The sequence below is a fragment of the Nicotiana tabacum genome, chromosome 10 (genome assembly GCF_000715075.1).
Source record: "Nicotiana tabacum cultivar K326 chromosome 10, ASM71507v2, whole genome shotgun sequence".
Lineage (NCBI taxonomy): Eukaryota > Viridiplantae > Streptophyta > Magnoliopsida > Solanales > Solanaceae > Nicotiana > Nicotiana tabacum.
In genome coordinates, this window is record NC_134089.1 from 158,961,311 (window position 1) to 158,985,924 (window position 24,614).

General features: G+C 34.0%; 1 protein-coding gene and 1 long non-coding RNA gene across 15 annotated transcripts; both read left to right on the forward strand.

The window, feature by feature from the left end:
* Positions 1 to 1,185: 1,185 nt before the first annotated feature.
* Positions 1,186 to 19,256, forward strand: LOC107807293 (uncharacterized). 9 transcript variants are annotated; one of them, XM_075223463.1, is made up of 16 exons: positions 1,186 to 1,532; positions 2,612 to 2,915; positions 3,074 to 3,160; positions 3,244 to 3,303; positions 7,629 to 7,761; positions 9,818 to 9,909; positions 10,764 to 11,530; positions 13,211 to 13,355; positions 13,445 to 13,721; positions 13,837 to 13,927; positions 13,999 to 14,126; positions 14,216 to 14,294; positions 14,389 to 14,518; positions 15,084 to 15,241; positions 15,328 to 15,451; positions 15,547 to 17,795. In XM_075223463.1, exons 12-16 carry the CDS (start codon positions 14,287 to 14,289, stop codon positions 15,727 to 15,729), a joined length of 603 nt encoding a protein of 200 aa, XP_075079564.1. In that variant the 5' UTR covers positions 1,186 to 1,532; positions 2,612 to 2,915; positions 3,074 to 3,160; positions 3,244 to 3,303; positions 7,629 to 7,761; positions 9,818 to 9,909; positions 10,764 to 11,530; positions 13,211 to 13,355; positions 13,445 to 13,721; positions 13,837 to 13,927; positions 13,999 to 14,126; positions 14,216 to 14,286; the 3' UTR covers positions 15,730 to 17,795. The 9 variants fall into 9 exon arrangements, 8 of the variants coding, with proteins under 8 accessions (XP_075079564.1, XP_075079561.1, XP_075079563.1 ...); XM_075223460.1 differs by adding an exon at positions 7,864 to 7,975 and having other exon boundaries at positions 1,189 to 1,532; positions 3,074 to 3,303; XM_075223459.1 differs by adding an exon at positions 18,979 to 19,256 and having other exon boundaries at positions 1,194 to 1,532; positions 3,074 to 3,303; positions 15,547 to 15,734.
* Positions 19,257 to 19,605: 349 nt separating this feature from the next.
* LOC107818517 (uncharacterized) lies at positions 19,606 to 22,927 on the forward strand. 6 transcript variants are annotated; one of them, XR_012695850.1, is made up of 5 exons: positions 19,612 to 21,176; positions 21,268 to 21,446; positions 21,875 to 21,937; positions 22,030 to 22,493; positions 22,595 to 22,927. It is a non-coding gene; the product is annotated as an uncharacterized LOC107818517 (long non-coding RNA). The 6 variants fall into 6 exon arrangements; XR_001655437.2 differs by having other exon boundaries at positions 22,030 to 22,072; XR_001655435.2 differs by lacking the exon at positions 22,030 to 22,493.
* Positions 22,928 to 24,614: the final 1,687 nt, after the last annotated feature.

A 24,614-nucleotide genomic window follows, 5' to 3' on the forward strand; every position in this document is an offset into this window, starting at 1 on the left:
ATCTATTTTTCTCTTTATACATTAGTTTTTGTTCTACAATATTTTTTTTCATTTAGTGTTTATCTATAATACGAATATTATTGTATTATTGTTCTAAATGGTGTTGAATTAGTTCAAAGGTTAACCAAAGAAATTCTTTTATTATATGTTATAAATCTAGAAATATTAATTGCCTCCGTAGAATATGTTGTCAAAATAATTAAGCACCCTTGCTTTATAGCGCCAATTACACTTGCAATGCTATGCTGATTAAAAGTGTCGAAGGCTTCTGTAACCTTAGACTTGTTATGTTGTTCTACTTCAAAGTTGGCTACATAATTAAGTTTGACATCAGAAAAAGAAAGAGAACTTTTAGTTTTTCTATAGATTGAATTGTCCCATGAACTGTTACGACTTATTAGTATATTTTACTTTAATTTGTAAATGAAAGTAAATTGTCCTTGCATAAATCTGTCACAACATGATTCAAAGTTCAGTCTCACTGTCCAATTCCTACTTTGAATTAAAAATATGTACATTAAGAAAAATAATAATAAAAACAAAAGGGAGTACTGTACCTGAGATGCAGAATGATTCAGACGCTTAGCAATTTATTGATCGGCCATCTCTGATTTCGGCACTATGACATAGTAATTGAACAATGAAAAATTACAGAGAATGATTTTGGGTGCAATTTTTCCCCGACAATTTTTTGGTGAGAGTAAAAAGGGAACTGTAAGTTTTTTTAATCTAATATATGCAAGAGGAGAATATCAGTTAGTTTTAAAACTGATCGTGAGGAAGGGGAATGGAGAAAGTGAGAATAGTTGGTGGTTTCTAAGTCTTTTTTTTACGTTTTTGGTTCAAATTCAAAGAAAAGAACTACTCATAAACAAAATTTAAAACTGTCAGCAAATAAAATTTTAAAATATCAGTTATTTTTTATTTTTTTTTTGAATTCTGAAAAAAAATGTCCCTACATTTTTTTAAAAATAAATTTGAAACTCCAACAAAGTTGGAGAATTATCCAAAAAGTTAACATGTGTCAATTTAATATTATCCAACTTGTCATCATAATATTTTTTTGCTTCTCATATTATATATAAATTCCTACTTAGAACACAGGCACCTCTCCGTCAACGTGTGTGTTCCCTTGAATTTTCTAATTTGTCTGGGGTATTCCTGTAATTTCATTAATTTACAGCTCACCCTTATAATTGCTGACTCTTTCTGCGGTCGCCGAACGCGTGGACTCCCAATTCCCGTAACTTGTTACAAGCATCCACTTCCAAGTTGAGCATCCATGGCCTCAAAATCCAGCAGACCTCACTTGCTAATTCAACGAATTCAGAGAAGTTAGCCCTTTTCGATTCACATATACCATAAAGAGCAAGTTTATTCCAATCACTCCAGCATTTCATTTTATTTATGCTTTTTGTTCTACTTTTTCTTCTTCTGCAAAAAGATCAGATCTTTGTGGTTTTGGCTTGATTAACAATCTTTTCTTCAGTTTGGTCTTAAGATCCGTTTCAGAAAGCTGAAAACAAACTGAGGTTGGGTTCTGATTTGTTCTTTGTTTTTATTAATTTGTTTTGGATTTCTTATGTGAATTCTAAGTTGTCTTCATTTTTTCCATGATGTTCTACTTTCTTTAAATCTTTAAAAGATTTTGGGACAATGGGAGTAAAATTAAAAATGGGACCCAAATAACCAAAAAGGGGAAGAAGTGAAGTAGAGGAAGAGTAGCGGAAGTGGCCATTGCCATATCCTCGATCCCCACGGACCCCTTCTCTCAAATCACATATAAGTACTATTTTTATAATTCTGCAGATTCAGATTCAGGAAAATAAATAAAAAAAATAAATAAACAAACGAATACAAAAGCAAACTCAAAGCGTCATTGAGATTCAGATGGTATGATTTGAAGAACCATTCAATAGTTCTCTTTCTTCAATCTTAGGTAATGAAAATCCTACAGTGTTTTTATAAAATAATTTTCTTAGTTTCTTTTATTTTGCATTGTCGTTCTTTATTTATTGTATTTAGATTTTACAGGTTTTTGGATTAGTGAAATTGAGTATAATGTTATGTAGATTTTGATTATGTTAATTAGTATGATTGTCATTGTCAAATACTTAGCTGATCAAGTTTAAGCTATTTGGTGAGATTCATAGTTAATGTTTCTGTGTAACTGTGGGCTAATTAGTGACACCATTGTTTAGGTTATACATTTAGATGAATCTTTATTATATTTAGATTTTATAGGTTTTTGGATTAGTGAAATTGAGTATAATGTTATGTAGATTTTGGTTATGTTAATTAGTATGACTGTCATTGTCAAATACTTAGCTGACCAAGTTTAAGCTATTTGGTGAGATTCATAGTTAATGTTTCTGTATAACTGTGGGCTAATTAGTGACACCATTGTTTAGGTTATAGATTTAGATGAATTGGTGATTTAGGAAGAGAAGGGTGGTGCAGTAATTCTTTTTTTATTTATAAAAAGGCTGGTCTTTAAAAGACTTAACCCGACGGGTTATTACATTTCTATTATTTACCAGTAGAATGAACAATAAAATTTGTTACTTAGGGTCTGTTGACGCCTCTTTTGGTTTGAATATTCTAAATGCAGTTATCTTGCGGTACCAAGCTTGTGAAAAAAATGTATCCCGAGCGAAGAAATAAACGGCCATATGCAGAACATCCAAACTCTGACAAGAATGTCAGAAGATGTGATATTTATGGGCAAATATCGCCCGATAAAAGAAAGACAATGTTACTACAACGCCGCACCAAAGAACTTGAGCGGTAAAAATGGAATAGTTCCATAAAATCGACAGTTGATCCAGCTGAAAGAGTAATGTATCAATGTCACCCTATGATTCGAAAAGATAGTGCTCTTACCATAAAAGAGGCTTCGTCTGCTGACAACGAAGGTTAGATTGGATTATTGCGTTTTATTTACGTTATGTTAGTGTAGCAGTAGACAGATAAATATTCATAATTTATTAAGTAATTATTTTATACGCAGAGCAGGATATCACATGTTTACTTGAATATATTAAATGTACAATGCGTTTCAAATTTGTCGCAGTTGGCAGCAAGCATGATGTTAATACTTCCTCAAGTTCTTTGGATAAAGGAAAAAAGGTCGATCATGCGTCTTCTGTATTTGAAAGAGGTAAAGCTAGAACATCTATGAACATCTTTGTTAGTATGTCACGGCTTAGGTGTACATCTAAATTATGACAATTTGTGCCCCAGGATCAACATCGTGTATATATAAGGGACAACATAATGTCTTCCCTATTGCCATACACAAATGTTAGTATTTCTTTTAGCTAGAGTAACACTATTCATTAGTAGAATATTTTCCATCTCTTTATTTTTAACAATACTTATAACATACAGGTTGTACCTTGACCAAAGTAATCCATAAGAAAAATAATGACACAGATACGGATTATGCACGATTAAAACCCGTTCCAAACTGTAAATTTTGCAACGCAAAAAGGTTTTAATATGAACCTCCTGGATTTTGTTGTGGCAGCAGGTCAGTTAAGTTAGTTTCATATAAGTTGCCTAATGAATTATCAGATTTGTATAAAGGCAACACTGAAGAAGCTAAGCACTTTCGAACCTACATTAGAACATATAACAATATGTTTGCCTTTACGTCACTTGGTGTAACCAACGATAAAGATTTGGCGAGGAGATATCATGGTATATATACCTTTCGAGTTCAGGGACAAATGTATCATTTTATATCTGATTTACTTCCTTCTGATAAAAAAGGAAAGAATATGCAGTTATACTTTTATGATAATGAAAATGAATTGGCTAACAGAATGGTTTGTTCAAGAAATATCAACGAATCAATTGTAAATAAACTTATGCATGTACTATCAATTAATCCATATTCTATTTTTTTAAAATCCTTGACAAATGTTCCAAAACTGTTCGACTGCTATATCACGCTTAAATATGAACCAAAGTCAGATCAACGTGTATATAATCTACCAACTACAACAGAGGTGGCTGGAATATGGGTACATGATAATGCTGCTGATACTGTTTCTACGCCTCATATTCGTATATACACATATAGTAACAAGATTCAGTCAGTAAAGTATTATTATGGATGTTATGACCCATTACAATACCCGTTGTTATTTCCATACAGTAAAACGGATGGCATTGTGGTATTAAAAAAATCACACGAAGAGATCAACGTTATTGTAAACATGAAGAATTACCGAGTGTAAAAAACATGTGTTCCATTGATGGATTTCTTGATATGGAAGCTCAAACTATGGAAAAAGGAAAACGGAAAAGAGAGACAGTTTCTTGCCGTGAGTATTATTGTTACAAATTTCAGATAAGAGAGGATGACAAAAATGAAGTCCTACATTGTGCAAGATTATTTCAATAATTCATAGTAGATGTGTTCATAAAGCTAGAAACACAAAGATTAGATTTTTATTTTTTTAATCAAGATTTGTTTCGAATAGATATGCTACAAGGACTTATTGATTTTTTAAGACTTGGGGAAACAGAAGCTTCCAAGATTGGGAAGAAAACATTCCTCCCTGTTACTTTTATAGGAGGGCCAAGAGATATGCGCCGACGGTATATGGATGCTATTGCATTAGTGCAACGTTTTGAAAAACCTGATATTTTTTTAACTATGACATGTAATACGTCTTGGCCAGAAATAAAACAACACTTGTTATCAATGGATGAAACTCAAAATAGACCTGATTTAGTATCACGAGTATTCAGAGCAAAAGTAGAAGAATTAAAGGCAGATATCTTGAAAAGAAAAATCTTTGGAAAAGTTGCTGCTTTTATGTATACTATAGAATTTCAAAAACGTGGTCTTCCACATGCTCATTTTCTTATCATACTTAGTGATGAATACAAATTATTAACCCCTGAGTCTTATGATAAGTTTTTTTGCGCTGAGTTGCCTGATCATAATACCAAAGAGCACCTTTACTCACGCGTGCTTCAGCATATGATGCACGAATCGTGCGGTGATTTAAATCCTACAAATTCATGTATGGGAAAAAGAGGGCTTTGTAAATTTGATTATCCAAAAGATTTTGTTGAGTAAACATCAAAAGGAAAGAATTCGTATCCAATTTATAGAAGACGAAACACAGACGAACTTGTACATATAAGAGAACAATATCTGGACAATTCATGGGTTGTCCCATACAACCCTTACTTACTTTGTAAGTTTGACTGTCATATGAATATTGAAGTTTGTTCTGATATGAAAGTTGTAAAATATATTTACAAATACATTTGCAAAGGACATGATAAAATTGCCTTTTCTATACATAGCAATGAAGAAATAGATGAAATAAAAGAATATCGATCTGCTAGATGGGTAACACCCCCTGAAGCGGCATGGCGTTTATTTGGTTTTCCTATTAATGAAATGACTCCGAGTGTTTATCATCTTCAACTACATTTAGAAGGGCAACAATTTGTTCCCTTTAAAAGCAATGAAACTGTTAATAGAATTCTAAATAATCCAATGATTAGAAAAACAATGTTGACAGAATTTTTTGCTATGAATGCAACCGATGAACATGCTATAGCTATGCAATTATTGTATAAGGAATTCCCGGAATATTTTGTATGGTCTCCAGGATATAGAACGTGGACACGTCGCCAAAAACGTAACGTAATCGGACGTGTTGTAACATGTCACCCAACAGAAAGAGAGAGGTATTATCTCAGGTTATTATTGATGAACGTGAGAGGACCTAAATCATATGAAGATCTTCGCACCGTTAACGAGGTACCTTGTAGTACATTTAGAGAATCAACAGAAAAAGAGGATTATTATACTGTAACAACAGTTTAATTGAATGTATGTCGGAGGCTGTAAGCTATCAAATGACGTATAGCTTGAGACGTTTATTTGCGACATTGTTAGTATATTGCAATCCTGCTAATCCAAAAACATTATGGAAAATGTTTGAAGATTCAATGTCCGAAGACTTTAAACATTACTCTGAATTTCAAGGAAAAACCATTCGGCACAAGGTTTTAAGCCATATCAATGATATCTTGTACTCTATGGGACACGACATAAATGAGTATAAGCTTATTCTAGAGAACATTAGACCTTCTGAAATTGCAAAGGATGCAAAGGATGTTCATTTTGAAAGAAATATTATTGTTAGTGAAAAAGACTTGATCTTACCGAAGAGATTTCATGTTCAACAATTACATGCCTATAATACAATAATTAATAGAGTATTTTCTGGAAAACAAGGAGCTTTCTTCATCGATGGTCCTGGAGGAACAGGTAAAACTTTTTTGTACCGTGTATTATTGGCAACTGTCCGGTCCCAAGGATTTATAGCTTTAGCAACTGCAACTTCTGGTGTGGCAGCTTCTATCCTTCCAGGAGGACGGACTGCTCACTCCCGATTCAAAATGCCTATTGATATAGATGATAATTTTTGCTGCAACATTAGTAAATAAAGTTCAGTCGCACGTTTAATTAGCGATGCAAAATTAATTGTATGGGATGAGGCATCAATGGCAAAAAAGAATATGATTGCAGCTCTTGATGCAATTCTGAGAGATATTATGAATGCCAATACAATGTTCGGTGGTAAAGTTGTTGTATTTGGAGGTTACTTTAGACAAACTCTACCAGTTGTTCGATATGGGAAAAAAGAAGATTTTATTCACGAAAGCTTATTGTATTCTGAAATTTGGAATAAACTTGAAAAATTGTACCTATCTGAAAATATGCGCGCAAGAACAAATCCTTCTTTTTGTGAATATTTACTCTGAATTGGAAATGGAACAAAAACAATTAACTGTGAAGAAAAAATAGAGATTCCTAATTCCTTTGTTATTCCTTTTACGACCGAAGAAGAATCCTTAGATGCATTGTTTAGTGTAACATATCCTGATTTGCATGCATTTTCTCCTGATTCATCTATGATAACATCTCGTGTTATTTTAACAACGAAGAATAACTTTATCAACAAACTAAATAATATGTTAATCACTAAATCCCCAGAAATGATCAAAGTCAGTTTGAAGATTTTCTACATAGTTTAGATCCTCCTGGTTTACCGCCTTATAAGTTAACTTTAAAGGAAAATTGTCCAGTTATATTATTACGAAATGTGAATCCTTGCGAAGGTTTATGCAATGGCACACGGTTGACATGCTGTCACTTTAAAACACATGTTATAAGTGCTAAAATTGAAAGTGGTGATTTCAAAAATATACATGTATTTATTCCGAGAATACCATTGTTAACATCACAAGATGAAAAAATACCTGTTCAATTTAAGCGAACACAATTTCCCCTACGACTGTGCTTTGCTATGACCATAAACAAAGCTCAAGGTCAAACATTAGATTTTGTTGGAATTTACTTACGTGAACCTGTTTTTTCTCATGGTCAACTTTACGTTGCTTTATCAAGAGCCAAAAGTTCAAACTGTGTTAAAATACTGATTCGACCATCAACAACAGACAGTAATGATGATCATTCAACATATAATGTCGTTTACGACGAAATTATTCAGAAAGCTTTCTCGTAGGAAACCTAATGATCTTTAGCTCAACAATAAAAAAACCAAATTTTAACTCCGCCTGTGTTTCAGTGACACTACCGCACCACAGCCGGTCCCAAGCCCGGAAAAAGGAGGAGGGTTAATTGTGTATTTATGCTTTGCAATACTAAAAGGCGGGATGATTAGTGAAGCAACATACGTTGGATCTTCCAAAACCAATAAGGTATATATTTTTCAAGGTTCTTCTGGTTTACTTTATTACAATTCTTTTCCCCATTCTATGCGCCTTTAGTCACAATTATTTCTTTTATGCTCCTATGTTTAGCCAACCAAAATTTTGAGTTGGACCAAGTAAGTTGTACGTGAGGCATCATCTCGCCAGCAAATCAATTATTTGGGCATGCTGCATACATAACAACCACCAAACATGTTACAAGGTCGCTAGGTTCAACTATTATTTCCTGTTTCATATCTTGCATCAGAAATATTTAATATGGATTATCTAGAGCTCAAACGCGATATTGGTTATTTTGAGTATTATGAATCGTTTATGTTTCTCTTCAAAATTCAATCTTTGAATTTAAATCTACTAGATATGAAGATATCAATTTCATGTTAAAACTTGCTCTATACTTCTAATCATTTCCTTTCTGTTTTTATAAATTAACTAGCTTTTATTTTGCGCTAATATTTGTTTTTTCACCAAGTTTATTTTTTGGCATTTGAGGAATAATAATATAGTGAAAGTGAAGAGTAATTAAGCGCTTACCCTTTGTCATCGACTCTTTCCCTTTCTATTCCTGGTTACCACCTTTTTCCCCCGGAATTCATATTTATTTTCCTCTTTTTTCCAATCTACACTATAAAAAGCAGTTGTATTTTTTGCATCTCTACGGAGTCAATGTTTGAAACCTGCAAGTGAAATCACTGGTCAATGTAAGGTGGCAAAGAAATGTTCTCTGGATGGGTTGCCATGGAAGAGGCACAATTCTGCCCAAATAGAAAAAACTTTTACGCATTTGCAAAAAGTTCTTTTTGAATGAAGGATTGTAATTTTCCACTTTGATAATAACATCCTTTTACTAATTGGTTTCTTTCCTTTTCAAAGGATCCAATCTCCTGTGAAAGATGGTTATTTGTTTCTACCTAGGTCGCAGGAATATTCAAAATGTTAAACAACAACTTACACTTACAACTTTTCTGGATTTATCGTTGGGATGCTAGAGTGCACGCTTTATGAAATGTTTGCCATGTAGATGTTGGAAGCATAAGTAAAAGTAAACCTGATGAAGTGGTACTTTCTGTTTGCATTTTGTGTGTGTTAGCCTTATTTAGCCCTCAATCTTATCTGTACGCATGATTGAGTGACCATTTTTGATTTATTCCTTGCAAATATATAACCTCTAACTAACTTCTGAGCTGTTCAACTATGAGGTCGCATACTAACTCTTGCTAATTGACACTTGTACTATCCAGATAAATTGCGCTTTAAGGTTATTTGTACATCTTTATTCATTTAAGTTAGCTCTTCTAAATTTTATTGCTTGCATTGTATCCGTACAATTACCTCCTCATGAACCTTTGTTGGTACAAAGACCTGTCAACTATTTTCTACAGGTTTAGTACTATTTTCTACAGGTTTAGTACTTCATCTACCAAGTTGTGATTCCTTATATTTGTTATTTTCTTCCATTCTCCACAACTCTTAATTTTGACCTTGACTGATCTTTCTGTTATGTTTCCTTTGGGAAGTTTGTTCCCATATTTTTTTTTGGGCGGGGGGATATTTTCTTCGTTCTATGTGCAAATGGAGGCTCTTCTAACTTAAAATCTTTAAATTGCCTTCTTTCTATACAATGAATCAACAGATCTCTTCAAGTCTTTTCAGTAATTTGGTCTTTAATGGACAACTATAAATGTTGGACAATTTTGCTCCGCTAAAGTGTATTTCTGATAATACTTATCGAATTACATAGTTTTTAAAAAAGAAAAGGTGCACTGGCTATAACATTCACTTTAAGATTCAAAAGTTGGTTGCACTTTCTGTATAACTGCACAACTTATCACATCAACCACGCCATCATGTAAAGGTCACTTTTCAAGTCATACTTGGCTCATTTTGGTTCAGATGAACAATGAGTAATACGTGGTTACTAGAAAAACGATTTGCGTGTGAAAAATGGAGGGAGTCTGATAAAAATATGATTTTCTTCTTTTTGGTACTGATTTTAACAATATGTTTTATCTGAATTTGCCTACGCCAAACTTAAAATTTGTAGGGATTATTGGACAAGATCATTTGAAGCCTTACAGGAGCAAAAGGATGATCATCTTCGCTTAATTGCCCTTGGATTACCTCCTTCAATAAATGGTAATGTCCTCCTCCTACGTAAAAGGAAAAGAAGCAACAACCCATTTATGTAACTAACAAGGTTAAGGCAGACTACACTTTAGGGTTAAAACTAGAATTGTATTTCTGTGACACAGTCACGGGAGATTTACCTGGGTTCGATTACAGTAAGGCAAATATCCTTGCGCCTTTTATAATGGGCATGAAGTTAAGTCCACTCCTTATTTGTCGACCCTTAAAACAAAGTAAAATTGTTGTTCTTCAAAGTCCAAGCTTCGTTAGGTCCCTACAGGAAGATAAGACATACGAGGGAACTGCAAAAGGCAGAGTAACAACGTTACTTCTTTTGTTACTTTATTCTATGTTTGGTTGGGCAGAAATAGTAGCTTCAAGAATGAGGCAAGGCCAGCCCTAAGTCTAAGTTGAACTGACATGGCTGGGAGGTGTTGTTTGCCACATTTCGAGAGGCAACCGAGAGAGAAGCCGAAGTAAAAGAGGAAGGGATGGCAACTCCTGCATGCCTACTTACTCATTCGTTCGAGTCGACTAGAAGTAAATTATGGATACTTCAGCTATGAAAAACAATCATTTCTCTCTCGTTTTACTGTTACCTTTCATTTCCTGCAACAAAACATAATATTAATCAAATTGGCATTAAATCTGTTAAATTACATTAGACTGAAACCCGGATTCACATGTTTTAATGGTACTGTAATGAATTGTCATAATACCAAAGCCTTACATGTCCTAATGTTTTGTCTGGAATAAGCCAGTTTTTTTGGTTCACTGCAACGTATGGATAACGTAGATGACCGAAAGATAATACAACTGATCTGTATTTTCTCATTTGATATGTGTAGTGGTTATTTATGCAGGTTCTTTTCACATACAACTATTTCCCATTCAATTGGGAACTACCAGTGATCTCTGCCAACGACAATTCTGCTATATCTTCAGCTAATGACAGCCAAAAATATAAGTGCCCAAGGCAAAACTTGAGTGTTGCCTACTTTGTCCGCAACTTCAATTGTAAACTGCAGTGTTCGTCTTCACAGATACAATCATGATTCCTCACAATATATAACATTATCCGCCTGTTATGCTATACATTGCGCGCATACGCATGATTTTGATACCATTACATATATATAGCACTAATACAATTCTTCAGGTTACCGTCGGAATAGCTAGGTAACAATCCGTATAACCAAACGATATAAAATTTTTAACGGTGTGCCCAGACAGACCAATTCATGTTATTTTGTACTTCTAACATTTCCTCTACAGTCACTTACATTAACTTCCCTATAAGGAAACAATTTTATCAGCCAAATGAAACTCTTACAGTAGTTCATATTTCACTGCTTTTACTGAACCTTTCTGTCTTACAGTAGTTCCTTCATAAATATTTCCCTGCTTTCACTGTGCACTTCTGTTTTCCACTCTGCTTTGTAACTAGCTAATTCTGATTTGTATCAACCTCTGTCTTAAAAGGCACAATTAGGACTCGGTCGGGGCTCGCCTTGGGGCGGAACACTCGTAAAACGCCCCTGGACTTATGTGTGGGACTTAGTGCCGTCAGATTTACACTTCGGCCGTTGGAACTTACACCCCAAATACAGCCAATGCCCAACGTACTCAGGTTTGCCTAATACTAAAACTTTATGTAACTATATGTAACTAACCTTGTAAATCCTCAAATTTTCTTAATAAATCATTGACTATTCAAAATAACTTTTTCCTTGATCATAAATCATTAAGTTGAGAGTATTTTATGTCATAAGCAAACGTTATCTACTAAAATTACTATGATAGTTAATTTTAAATGAATCTTTCATTTAAAAAGTATTTATTTATTAACTTTTATTATGTCTTTACTATATAATAGTCCGTAATTTTTTTAAAAATTATTTTTTAAAATATTCTTTTTTCAACTTGTAGGAGATACAATACTTATTAATTTAATAGAATCATATTTAAATTGTGAATTATGTTTTTATATAAATTCTCTTTCAAATAGAAAGCATATTAAATATATAAAAGGCGAATTTTAAGACAAAATCAAATTATAATATTGAAATCCTTTCAAGATTCATTACTCCTTAAGAACTACATATAAGATTTTGTATCGAATACATTTCATACTTTTCGTATTATTCATAGTTGAATTATAATTTATAAATATTTTAAATAGATTATTTGTTATAATTTTGTGATTTTAATGTAATTTTTATAAATAATTTTTATTTTATACTATCTTAAAATTCTTGAAATTAATAAAATTTAAAGATACGTGTGACTTACACCCACGTCTCAAGGCTTACGCCTCGATTCATTAAAGATAAGACGCCTCGCATCACGCCCCACCTTTTAAAACATACTATCAACAATCACCTATCTATATTAAATATGATGTAGTGCCACCATCGGATGACTTAATTGCTGAGAATTATTTCTTAATGCACTAACTACGGTGACGTCAGTAAAGTAATCTGGTGGAAGGGGTCCATAGAAAGAAAATTGGCTTCTTTTTCTTTTTTATATTTTTTGAAAAGATTACTTCCGTAGAGGAGAGGGGAAAGCTGCGTAAGTCATTCCAAGATTAATTTTAGCTTACACCTATAATTCAAGACCAACACCTGTAAATTTTGTTGACACTTGTGCACAACATGGCGTAATTTTCTTTAACACTCACTACTCAAACCAATCCCACAAAATCGTCTCTCTAAATATCTTCTGCTTCCCTTCTTCCTTCACTGTGTTTAACTTTTCAGCTACACTGCAAGTTTTAACCAAAAAACCCAGGTAGTCCATTCATCTTATACTTTTTAATGTTGTTAAAGCTAAGTTTAATTCAAGTTACAATTTAAAATTTCTATAGATTTTAGTAGAATGCAACAGATGGCATCCATGTTTATTCATGGTCTTTCCTTCTACAAGGTTGAACTTCATTTCACCCTCAATTTTACAACTTGAAATTATAGGATATAACTAACAACATGCGGGAATCACAATTACCATAGTAACATAACAAGGGAAAAACTAACTCCTTTTCAGCTTCCCAGAAGGAACCCGGGAGAAATGAAGAAACATTTGTTGCACCATCAAATTCATACCTGATAAACTGCAACACAAACAATCAATTACGTTTACGCGCAAACATCAGATTACCCAATATAACTTTGCGAGAGAATAAACCATCCAAACTAAATTGACAAGCTATGATCTCAACGGAGCACATAATTATCCCCAGCGTTATGGCCAACATTCAATTGTTTTCTTTATATAATTCTTCACGCTCAACTACTTTGTTCTACAACAGGTTGCAAGCTACTCAAAAGATGGAGCAGCGATATACCATCCAGGAAATCACGCCATTTACTAGAGATTGGACTCGTAAAATACAAGTTGTTGACAAAATCCGCCCCAAAATTAGCAGAGATAACCGGGTGCACGAAGATGAAAAAGTAAGTTCACAATCATCTCAACTACATAGTAATAAGCTTCTATCATATCTGTAAGCACTTTCTCCATGTTACATGTTAACAAATTGCAGGAAGACCAAATCTGCATCATAACATATGGTCCTGAAGTGGCACATTATGACAACCTGTTCAAACATTTCCACACGTACCTCATCTCAGCAGCTAAAGTTAGGGAACCGTCACGTTTTGCAATTCCCATGCACAGACTCGAATGGGTCGTCGATACCTTCAGTATTGTCGAAGAAGTTACAGAGAACAATGAAGAAGAATCAATGTTACCGTTGCCTACAAAATTAAACATGGTGTGCTTTGCCGATATCGAGAAACAAATTCTAGAAGATGAATTCGGTAAACAAACATGACTTTATACTATTTTATTTTTGCTGTAAAAAAACATGTTTCTTCATTATCAAATTTAAATAGCGACATTATACTTTTATACCCACATGCTTTTCCAAAGCAGACTTGGTGGCAGTTGTGGCAAATTGCGGTACCATGAAATAACAGGGCAGCGAAAACAGAAGATTTCAAGAGGCCATTCTCATAGAAGACAAGTAAGTAATGTTTACTTTAACTACCTCTAACAACAAAATATGTATTTAATACTTCATCCTTAATATCATAGGAAAAAACCTTTTCTGTTTACTATATGGGGGGAATTGGCTGACAACGATGGAACTGAACTACTACAGCAGCTACATAGATATCCTATCATTGTTGCAAAACGAATAGCTGTTTCTAACTTTAAACAAGGTATTCACAAGTTACTTTACATCACACATGTACATCAATGTTTAGATTTGTTAACTTATTCATTAACAAGTACATTATATGATATGCAGAGGTTCGCCTGACAACAAGGTTCAATTCATCAATCTTAATCGATCCTTTGTACCCGCAGGCAACAAATTTAATGAATTGGTATGAAATGTGTTTTATTTGCTCGCCAATACATTCCATTTTTTAATACCATATGATTCCAAAAAAACCTATAATATCTCCTATTACATCGCAGGACAAAGGAGAACAAACATATGCTAATTGAATACACTCTCAAAAGTACATCAGAATCGCCTTCGACACTAAATGTTGCACCTTTTGAAGACCAAATAGTTCTCATTTCAACCATTCTTTCACAGTCCACTGTAAGTATATTAAAACATATGACTTGGGCTTACCATCGATTGTTCTTTTGCTTCTACATCGTATTAAAAATAGCCTTCTGACAATTATTATTTTCTACCAGAAATCAACAAAGAAACTACGTAAACAAAGAGAAATATTTTTCACCAGCAAACAAAGGAGTACCCCAAGACAAATAAAGCTCAAGAAAATTAGCCGAATATTTGTATACCTATAGAGATTTAACTCCAATAAATCATAAAACAAATGCAATAACACATATATTAACATGAATAGAGAAACTAAACCTCTGTCGACGTTTTATAACACAATTTTTAGCTAAATGAACTTCACATAACTTCACATAGCTGATACGCTTAAAACATTTTCTCAGTATATTCTATTTCTGCTATAACATTACTAGTAACGTAACTCTTAGCAGTAAGACAAATAATATGGTCGCAAGAAATAAGAACAGAATGATACATCGGTAACTGAATAACACCAATACTGGGATCGCCATTTTATCTTGTGAGTTATTCTATGTTGTGATTACTAAGTAGTATCTTTCTATTATTTTCTCAACAGGCACAAAGTTTTTATGTTGAAGGAGAAATATCATTACCAAGTGAGTTCCAACTTTTCTTCGTACTTCTATGCTCTGAGTGTCAACATCTAGCACGAATCAAGCGCAAAAAAAAAGTTCTTTGTATCAACTGCAAGCTAGAGAGAATGCTGATTCCAAGGTAATAATAGCTCTTACGATTGACACACTTTCAATAATGACATCTGACAACTAAAACCTTATCATCGCACAAACACAATATTGTAGATGTGAATTTGAAGTTGAAATCACAGACGAGAGCGGAACAATAACAACAATGGTGTCGGACAAAGTAGCTGAAACAATGCTTTCAATGACAACAGAGCAAGTATATGAAACTACCATTGCCCAGGTGTATATATTGCCAACTCTAGAATTATTTTGCGTGACTCCAAATTAGTTTAAAGTCTTCACTTAACTCAATCTGTAGCAAACTTATTCCCACAGAAACAGCTGTTACCTGTTGAGCATATCAGAGAGCACTTGCTAAACAAGCTGTTCAAAATTCATTTACAAAAAAGAAAGGTACAATCCATCACTTCTGCAGAAGCAAATCGCACTCCATCGGCACAAGATGGAAACCCAACCAAGAAACCACTCATAGACTCAGCAAGTCTTCGGCAAAAATAGTCAAGGTTAGAAACTGATACTTCATAGACCCTATTTTTTTAAGACCTTTTAACTAAGTTACTTTATATGTAAGCACCAAATCAAAAAAGCTGCATCTGCTAAACAACTGCAAACACAAACAATAATTTCATATATAATAAAAGTTTTGTCGGGTAACAACATTGTTTATCCATCCATTCATGCATTCTAATTCTTTGTTAAATTATTTAGCTGGATGACATTTGCAATTCTCAATAGAATTTCTGTTGTTTGCTTTTAGACTACTAATTAATGAATACTTACATTTACTTCTCTCAATTTCTGTCCATTACAATGCTTATTTTATGTCAAAAAGTAGGGCTGCTCGGTGGGCCGGGCCTGAACCGGACCGGGCCTGAACCGGACCGGACCGGGCCTGAACCGGACCGGACCGGGCCCGCGGTCCTAACGGTCCTGGTGGGCCGGTCCTGGGTGGGCCGGTCCTGGTGGTCCTCCTAAGCCCGTCACGGGCCGGTCTTCATGTTTGAGCCCACGAGCCCGGGACCGTTTAGCCCGGGACCGTCAGACGGGCCTGGGCCGGTCCTGGCGGGCCTGGCGGGCCCAACGACTATTTTTTTTTTTTTTAAAAAAAAAAAAAAAAAATTCTCCAACGGCCATATTTAAAATCTAGCCGTTTGGGCTGAAAATATGACCGTTTTTAAGTTTAAAAAATGGTCATTTGGCCCCCAAACTTTATTTTAACCCCAAACTTTATATAATTACACTTTTCCCCATTTCTCAACTATAAATACCCCCTCATTCTTTCATTTTTATTCACCAATTCATCAATATCTCTCAATATCTCTCAATCTCTCAATCTCTCTCAATCTTTATATAATTAATGCAACGTTTAATTCTCGGGTAGGTGGTGAGGATGATGATGAAATGCTTACCACTCAAGATTGGACTAATGTTAAAATTCTTTTAGATTTTTTAGAACATTTTCAAATTGCTACAAATGCATTTTCTGGGCAATATTATCCTACTATTTCAAACTGTTTAGTTTATATTGCAGCACTATCTGATTTGTTTGTTGAATTTAGTGAGGGTGGGGATATTTATGAACTTGCTATAAATAAAATGAAACAAAAGTTTAAAAAATATTTTTTTTCCTATCCCTCCTATTTATGGTCTTGCTGCAATGCTAAATCCTACAATGAAATTGGGAGGTCCTCATTTTTGGTATTCAAATATTTATAAGGCTTTAGATCTTTCAAATGAGGAAATTGCGACACTTGCAGATGCAAAAGCTTCAATTAAGATTAATGCTCAAACAGTTTATAATGCTTATCAACTTGCCTTAGAGCATGCTAGGCCAACTATTCCAACCCCTACTTCGTCTAGCTCACAATCGTCTAAAAGAGTTGCGGGCTTAAAAACTCTTAAATCTTGGACGGAGTTCAGGGGGTCTCAAGGTGAAAATTATGATGAAACTTCACATCTAAATGAGCTTCAAGTTTATTTGTCTCAGGGACTTGAAAAGGAGAATCCAGACGGCTCTTTTGATCTTTTGGAATGGTGGAAGGCAAGGGAAAGACATTTTCCTGTTCTTGCAAGGATGGCTCGGGATATTTTATCAATTCAAGCTTCAACTGTTGCATCAGAGAGCGCTTTCAGTCAAGCAAGATTGCAAATAGGTGATCATAGAGCGTCTATGAGGGATAGCTTGGAAAAATCAGTATTGTTTAGAGATTGGATCCGCTCGGAAAGAAGAAACTTTGGAATTGCAGAAGCACAACCGGCGATAGATGAAGCTTATGAAGAAATGATAGCGGAACTTGCGGAGGATTCGGCTTCGCCCGGAAGTGGTGATGAACAAGCTTCTTTTCCACCGCCACCAACGCAACCTCCTCCGAACCTTGAAGGATTTATGAGATTTGTTAGAGATAATACTTAGAATAATATGTAACTTGTATTTTGGCACATCTTCCTTAGTTTTTTTTCCTTCTAATGGTGGTATTAGTACCTTGTTGTGCTCATTCCATTGGGGGAAGGATGACTAAGAAAGATATGCCATTTTTAGTAATAAAATTTATTGCTTCTACCCATGAGCTTCTTTTCGCAATATTTCTTTGTCTATACTTAGAATTATTTATAAGCTACAATATATACATAATATACAATATATATACTACAAGAAAATATATAAGAGAATATATATACATAAGATACAATATAATATACTACAAGAAAATATATTATGCGAAAATATATACATAATATACAATATATATACTACAAGAAAATATAAAAGAGAATATATATACATAAGATACAATATAATATACTACAAGACAATATATTATGCGAATATATATACATAATATACAATATATATACTACAAGACAATATATTATGCGAATATATATACATAAGATACAATATATATACATAAGATACAATATATTATGCGAATATATATACATAAGATACAATATATATACTACAAGAAAATATATAAGAGAATATATATACATAAGATACAATATAATATACTACAAGAAAATATATTATGCGAAAATATATACATAATATACAATATATATACTACAAGAAAATATATTATGCGAACATATATACATAAGATACAATATATATACATAAGATACAATATATTATGCGAATATATATACATAAGATACAATATATATACTACAAGAAAATATATAAGAGAATATATATACATAAGATACAATATAATATACTACAAGAAAATATATTATGCATGACAATTTAGTGTTTTACTATTGTTTTGTTATTTTCTTTTTCGTCAAGCACTTTAATAATTAGATATACATATATACTACATATATATTTTTAATATAGCCATGATACTACAAGAAATTGCCTTAAAAAAAAAAGCCCGCTAGGCCCGCGAAGCCCACGAGCCCGGCCCGTTAAGCACAGGACCATGTGGGCTTAGGCCCGTCACGGGCCGGTTCCACCCATTGAGCCCACGAAGACCGGGACCGCCAGGCCCGGGACCGCCAGAGCCCAGGACCACGAAGCCCGGGACCGCGAGGCCCGACCCGTTAGACCCACTAAGGCCCGGGCCCGGGTCAGAATACAACATTATCAAAAAGTAACCTTATGGATTTTGCTTATACTGTAAAGCCTATAGTTCTCACAATCCAGCAGAATTTTGGAATTTTTTAACAATTCAAAACAAAATTTATGTACATTTTCTCAACTACTATTTTACATTTAACTCTCACTTTTTGTTCATACAGGTGCCTCATCAGATTTGAAATGCAACAAAGGTCGCTCCAATGTTTTTTTGCTAGCCCACCGCTGTTGTAATACTTACATTGAAGGCAGATTTTGGTGGTGTTGTTTACTGCAGTACATTCTTCCACATTTTGTGTAAATAGTAGATTTTCATGAACTGTTTCCTGCAGTACAATGTTTCACATTTTGTATAAATAGCTTGGCAAACTGACTCTTACCAAGGCAGATTTTGGTGATGTTGTTTACTGCACTACAATCCTTCCACATTTTCTGTGATTAACTATGCAGGTTTGCATCAACTATTTACATTAGCTATACAAACTAACTCTTTTCATCATAACTCTAATCCAACAGTAAAACCATAGCCACATACCTATACAAAATAATATGCAAGCTTAGCTTAGTACTAACAAATTTACTTCCAAAAAGAAAAATTTACTATCAACACCTTTATGTTGACAAAGTAACATAACATATAACTAAAAGTATAACATTGTTAGTGTTGGGCCCGGGCGAAGCCTGGGCTTATCCTACTGGTAGATATAGAAGAGCGAGAGAAGCATGTCGAGGTCGTCATGTGTGCTTGCCTATAAAAGGGTATTCTGGTCATTTTAATTTCCCTTAAAACACCTGTAGGCGCTCTAACAGTGACAGCAACAAAGTAGTCGCCTAGATTATGATGGGCGCTTGGGTTTGTATGTTGCTGACCCAACGCGTGGACTTCCATGTAACATCTGATCACTTCATATTATCAGTCATAACACTATCTCAAAGTTCCCATCTCTCTGAACACCTCCATGAAATCTCTGCTTCCTCTCGCTGCTATTGTTTGTCTATGCTGGTCCTCATCGAGACAACAGGTCTACAGTATTTCAGTATGACAGATATGTCACTTTCTATCTCTATCTGTTCATCTTCTTTGTTTTTCTTTGTCTGCCTTCTGATTTGTATCTTTCAGAGAAGAATGAAATAGGTAATTTCAAAGGTCAGAATTGAATTTGCTCTACTTTTGTCTCTCTTCGCTCAGAATTCCATAACCTTTTTCTTCGCTGTAAGAAAGAATTGGAGTTTGACTTGGATTTTTGTACTTCGTTAGTTGCTAAATTGTAAATCACATGGTTCACGGTCACCGCTGATCTTCGCTAAGAATTCCTTGGGTTTCTGCTTCTTCATTGTAACACAAAATTGGGGTTTTGCTTGGGTTTTTGCAGTTCAGTGGTTGCTCAATTGACATACTTTTTTCATTATATGTAAATGTGATTGTTTTATTTTTGGGTTCTTGTCTATTTGTTGCTCGAAATTAAATTGTAATTTTATGTTAATTTTGTGAAATTCAAAAATACCTTGAAAGAAATTGGAATTTCCTTCTACTATCTAACTATTCTCCATGTTTGTTTATGTTTGAAGGTTTTTTGTATTTTGACCAAGAGTTATAAATTGGGGATTTAGAGTGGATGAAGGTTACTTTGTTGGATTTAAGCTACAATTTTAGTCTGCTACTGATGTATTTTATTTTGCTGATTTATTCCATTTTGTTATTCTGAGTTTACATGAAAAAAGTGAGCTGGTTCTTAATTGTTTGAAAGATTTGTACATGACTTCTTACTTTCGAGCTCAGTGATTAGTAGCTTATATATACAAATTCGATAGAACTTGTTTGGTGTTTTTGGATTTGTATGGTGCATTAAATGCATACTTGTAACTTTTAATATTCTTTCGTAACGATTCAATATTCTCTCCCCTACCCACTGTTTTTCTGCAAAGGTCGGCCTTATATTTTGCCTTGTAGCTACAACAAAAAAGTTAGCAGCGACAGTATTTATGATTTCATGATTATTGTGTATATTACTTTCTTTTACCTATTATCTGATTCCTATACTAATACAATACTTAACATATACTTCATAGGCCTTTTTTACGCACTACCAGATATAGGAACTAGGTATATCTGTGCAAGCCTTTGTATTGTAATGTTAAATTCAACTTCTCAACTACCCTACTTTGCAGTATTTTTCCTTGTAAATATTGTGCTCTTTACACTGAGAAACTGTATTTATCGAAATGAAACATGCTCTAATCCAAAGTGTTGGATTCTTTGTTTGTTTGATTTTGTTTCCCGTACTAATCCCAGAGAAAGGGCTTCCGAAGATGGGGCAGAACAAGCTGCTTTTTTGTGCTTCCATATCTTTCTCTGCTGAAGGTAAAATTTCTTCGTATGGATGCTTTCTTGATCATTTTACTTGTTTGCAGTTTATCTTTATAATATGTAGTTATTTATCACGTTATGCTAGAATTGTGGTGTCTCACTATGGCAGAAGGAAAAGTAGACAAAGATTCAACTGGAGAAGTTTTGGACAAGGTTCAACTTCGAGATGATTTAACTGGAAAAGTTATCAAAGATATATAATGACCATGACCGAACTGCTGCAATTAAGTTACTTTTAGTAGGGTGATTTTCCTGATTTAATAGGTAAACCCATAACTCATAGCCAATTACTAAAGATTTCAGGGGATTTAATATGTTCTCTCTGCTTTTGTCACTATGCTTTAAAGAAGGAAACGAAAAATTGCTAACCACTTACACGTTCTTTGTTGTGTTCTTTATGTATCTGATGATATGCTTTAAAGAGTAAGAATGAAAAATTAGCAAGGTGCAAGTGATGGTCTATAAACAACAATGTCTTTAGTTATATGGATGAGGTGCAAATGAGTCAGAGTAGAATCTTACATTTTACTGAACTAGGATTTAGTGATAGAAATATATAAATGAAAAATGTTTTACTTTTACATCTAAAGATTTCTATACTTTTATTGTCAGTAAACAATACTTGTGTGTCAGCTTCTAATTTCATTAGTTAAATCTACTTTTATTTTTCATATGATTTTTTTTCCATCTAGGGGTTCCTTTATTTGGATTCTGTCAGTTGTATTTCTCTAAGTTCTTTGTGGCATGACCAAAAGGTACTATTTCTTCATATGATTTATGAAGTTACTTCTTGTATATCTTGTTTGTGGTTGTTTTTATGCAGTATTTTGATTTTCAATGATAAAAGGTATGTGCTGCTTATGCTGTTTTCAAAGTGTAGTCTACACCTGGTTAGTCAATTCCTTCTTAGGCATAACATTTAACTGCACATACGTTCTTGCTATGTTAATCATTTTATTTAGAAATAGTTTGATAAACATGAATAGGAAAGAAAATGTGCAGTATGAATTATGGGGCAGTTAAATGTATTGGTACTTTTTCCTTATAACATTTGGTCAAGCACTTGAAATTTGCTGGTTGCATGTTTTTGAACCTTTGCCTTTTACATTTTTGCAAATAATTTTTTATGAGCCCATAAGTTTCACAATTTACTTGGTTAATCATAGAGGAAAATTTACAGTCAACCATTGCAGCTCTAAGATAATATACTCTAACTTGTACTATACCAATTCTGCTCCAACTTCACGCCTCTCTATTGGCAAACACTGTCTTACCCCTTAAGCTGGACAAAGCCAAATCTTGAGAACAGAGGTCTGAAAAAGTGTTATATTCATACTCATTCGAAGCCTATAAAGTTGATAGTCACAGAACCTATAACAGTATGGTAATGCATTTTTTTTTTTCAATTTCAGGAGCTCCATAATCCAACATATTATGCTAGAACTTTCTGTATGTTGGAGTTCCAACATAATATGCTGGAAGAACTTTCTGTGTTTCAACAAAACAATGGTTATTTTTCAATGAGGGTTTGCAAACACTGGCTATTTTTTGAACCTGTCCGAAAACTGACTAGTTAGTGCGATTTTCAATTTTGGAGTCGTAACCGAGGAAGTACACAAATGGCCATTCTTAGGGCTACTATTTAGGGATTCATCAGTACTTATTTTATCCTGAAAATTTGAACTAAAAATAATAATGTAGGCATGTAAAATTTATTGAATTTAAATTCAATAAATAATTTAGACTATTTTAAATGTACTAGTCCAAATAAATATTATGAGCTAATATAATTAGATTAATTATATTGGGCTAGCCCACTTAACCCCGATCATGCCAACTTCATTAAGACCAAGATGACATCTTCCTAGAGGCCCAGTTTGGTGCCACGCGTGAAATGACGTGGCGCGCCAAGTCAAACGGAAGAGCCAATAGGATCATGCCACGTATCAAAATGACAAGGCATGTCCAAGTCACATTAAAAGACCAATGAAACCACGCCACATGTGCAAGTGACATGTTCTGGCTAATCAAATGTGGTCTTGTCACACTTCAATTTGATTGGTAGGAAAAAGTTTGTTTTTATTATAACTCTTTCCTCCCACAACTATAAATAAGGGTGTTCATAACCCAGAAAACACCAGAAGTTATAACAAAAAGCAAGAGAGAGCTCGTAGATCAAACGCTACAAATTTCTCTACAAGTTTCAAGCTTCAAACAATTAAGTTCAAGTTCAAAGTACTATTCTCTCTCCACCCTATTTCATTATTTCAAAATTCTCACAAAAACAAGTCAAAGTATTGATCTTTATGCATAAAATCTTGTACTAATATGTTGCATCTTTCTGTATACATATATGTTTCTGTTGTGTTGTGTTTGGACATTATTTGTAAAGATTGGATTTTTTAAATGTTGCTCTCAAGAATGAGTCAAAGTAAAAATCTTGAAATATGTACTCCCTCCATCTTTCTGTATACATATATGTTACTCTATGGCAAAAAGTTGTATTGAATTAAACCACATATTCTTGTGCATCCCGTTCATTCCTTTGAGTTCAGGTCTTGCGACTATACTGTGGGGTCTAGCCCACATTTCAAGGAAGAAATTTTCTTCCTTCCTCACTTTTGTCAAAGTTGGTAATAGCAGCAGCCCACGTTTTTGTTTTCTGTCAAAAATGGCACGCTGCAGAGATGAAGCTGTCAAATGAGGTAGACTGTATTCTGCCTATAAAATGAGAGCTTCGGCTCTCATTTTTATCATCACAATCTCAGAAGAAAATATATCTGAGAGCTAGAAAGAAAGAGTGAGGTTTCACAGACAGGGTATAAGAAAATAGTCTGTGAAGAAAATAGAGAGTGAGTGATATTGTAGTGAGGTGAAATATCAAAAGAGGGTTATTTCTTTTGAGTGTTGTAGTGGTCTTTGTAGTATTTTACTCGGGCCTACAAAGTGTAAAATTCTTACTATAGTGATATCAGTTACTCCTCTCGGAGTTGTGGTTTTTTCCCCCTTATTCAGAAGGGTTTTCCACGTAAAAATCTTGGTGTTATTGTTACTCTTTTATTCTTGTTAATTACCGTATCTCGGTGCTACATTATTATTCCGCTTTTATTACCGTGAATATTATTTTGGTAGGGGGTTTATTTCCCAACAACTGGTATCAGAGCACAGGTTCTGCTCGTTCACTGAAATACTATTCACTGTCGGTAGTACTATACTTGGTGAAAAATAAAAATGTCCGGAGTAAAGTACGAGGTAGCAAAATTCAACGGAGATAACGGTTTCTCAACATGGCAAAGAAGGATGAGGGATCTGCTCATCCAACAAGGATTACACAAGGTACTAGATGCTGATGCCAAAAAGCCTGGTATCATGAAAGCTGAGGATTGGGCTGACTTGGATGAAAGAGCTGCTAGTGCAATCAGGTTGCACTTA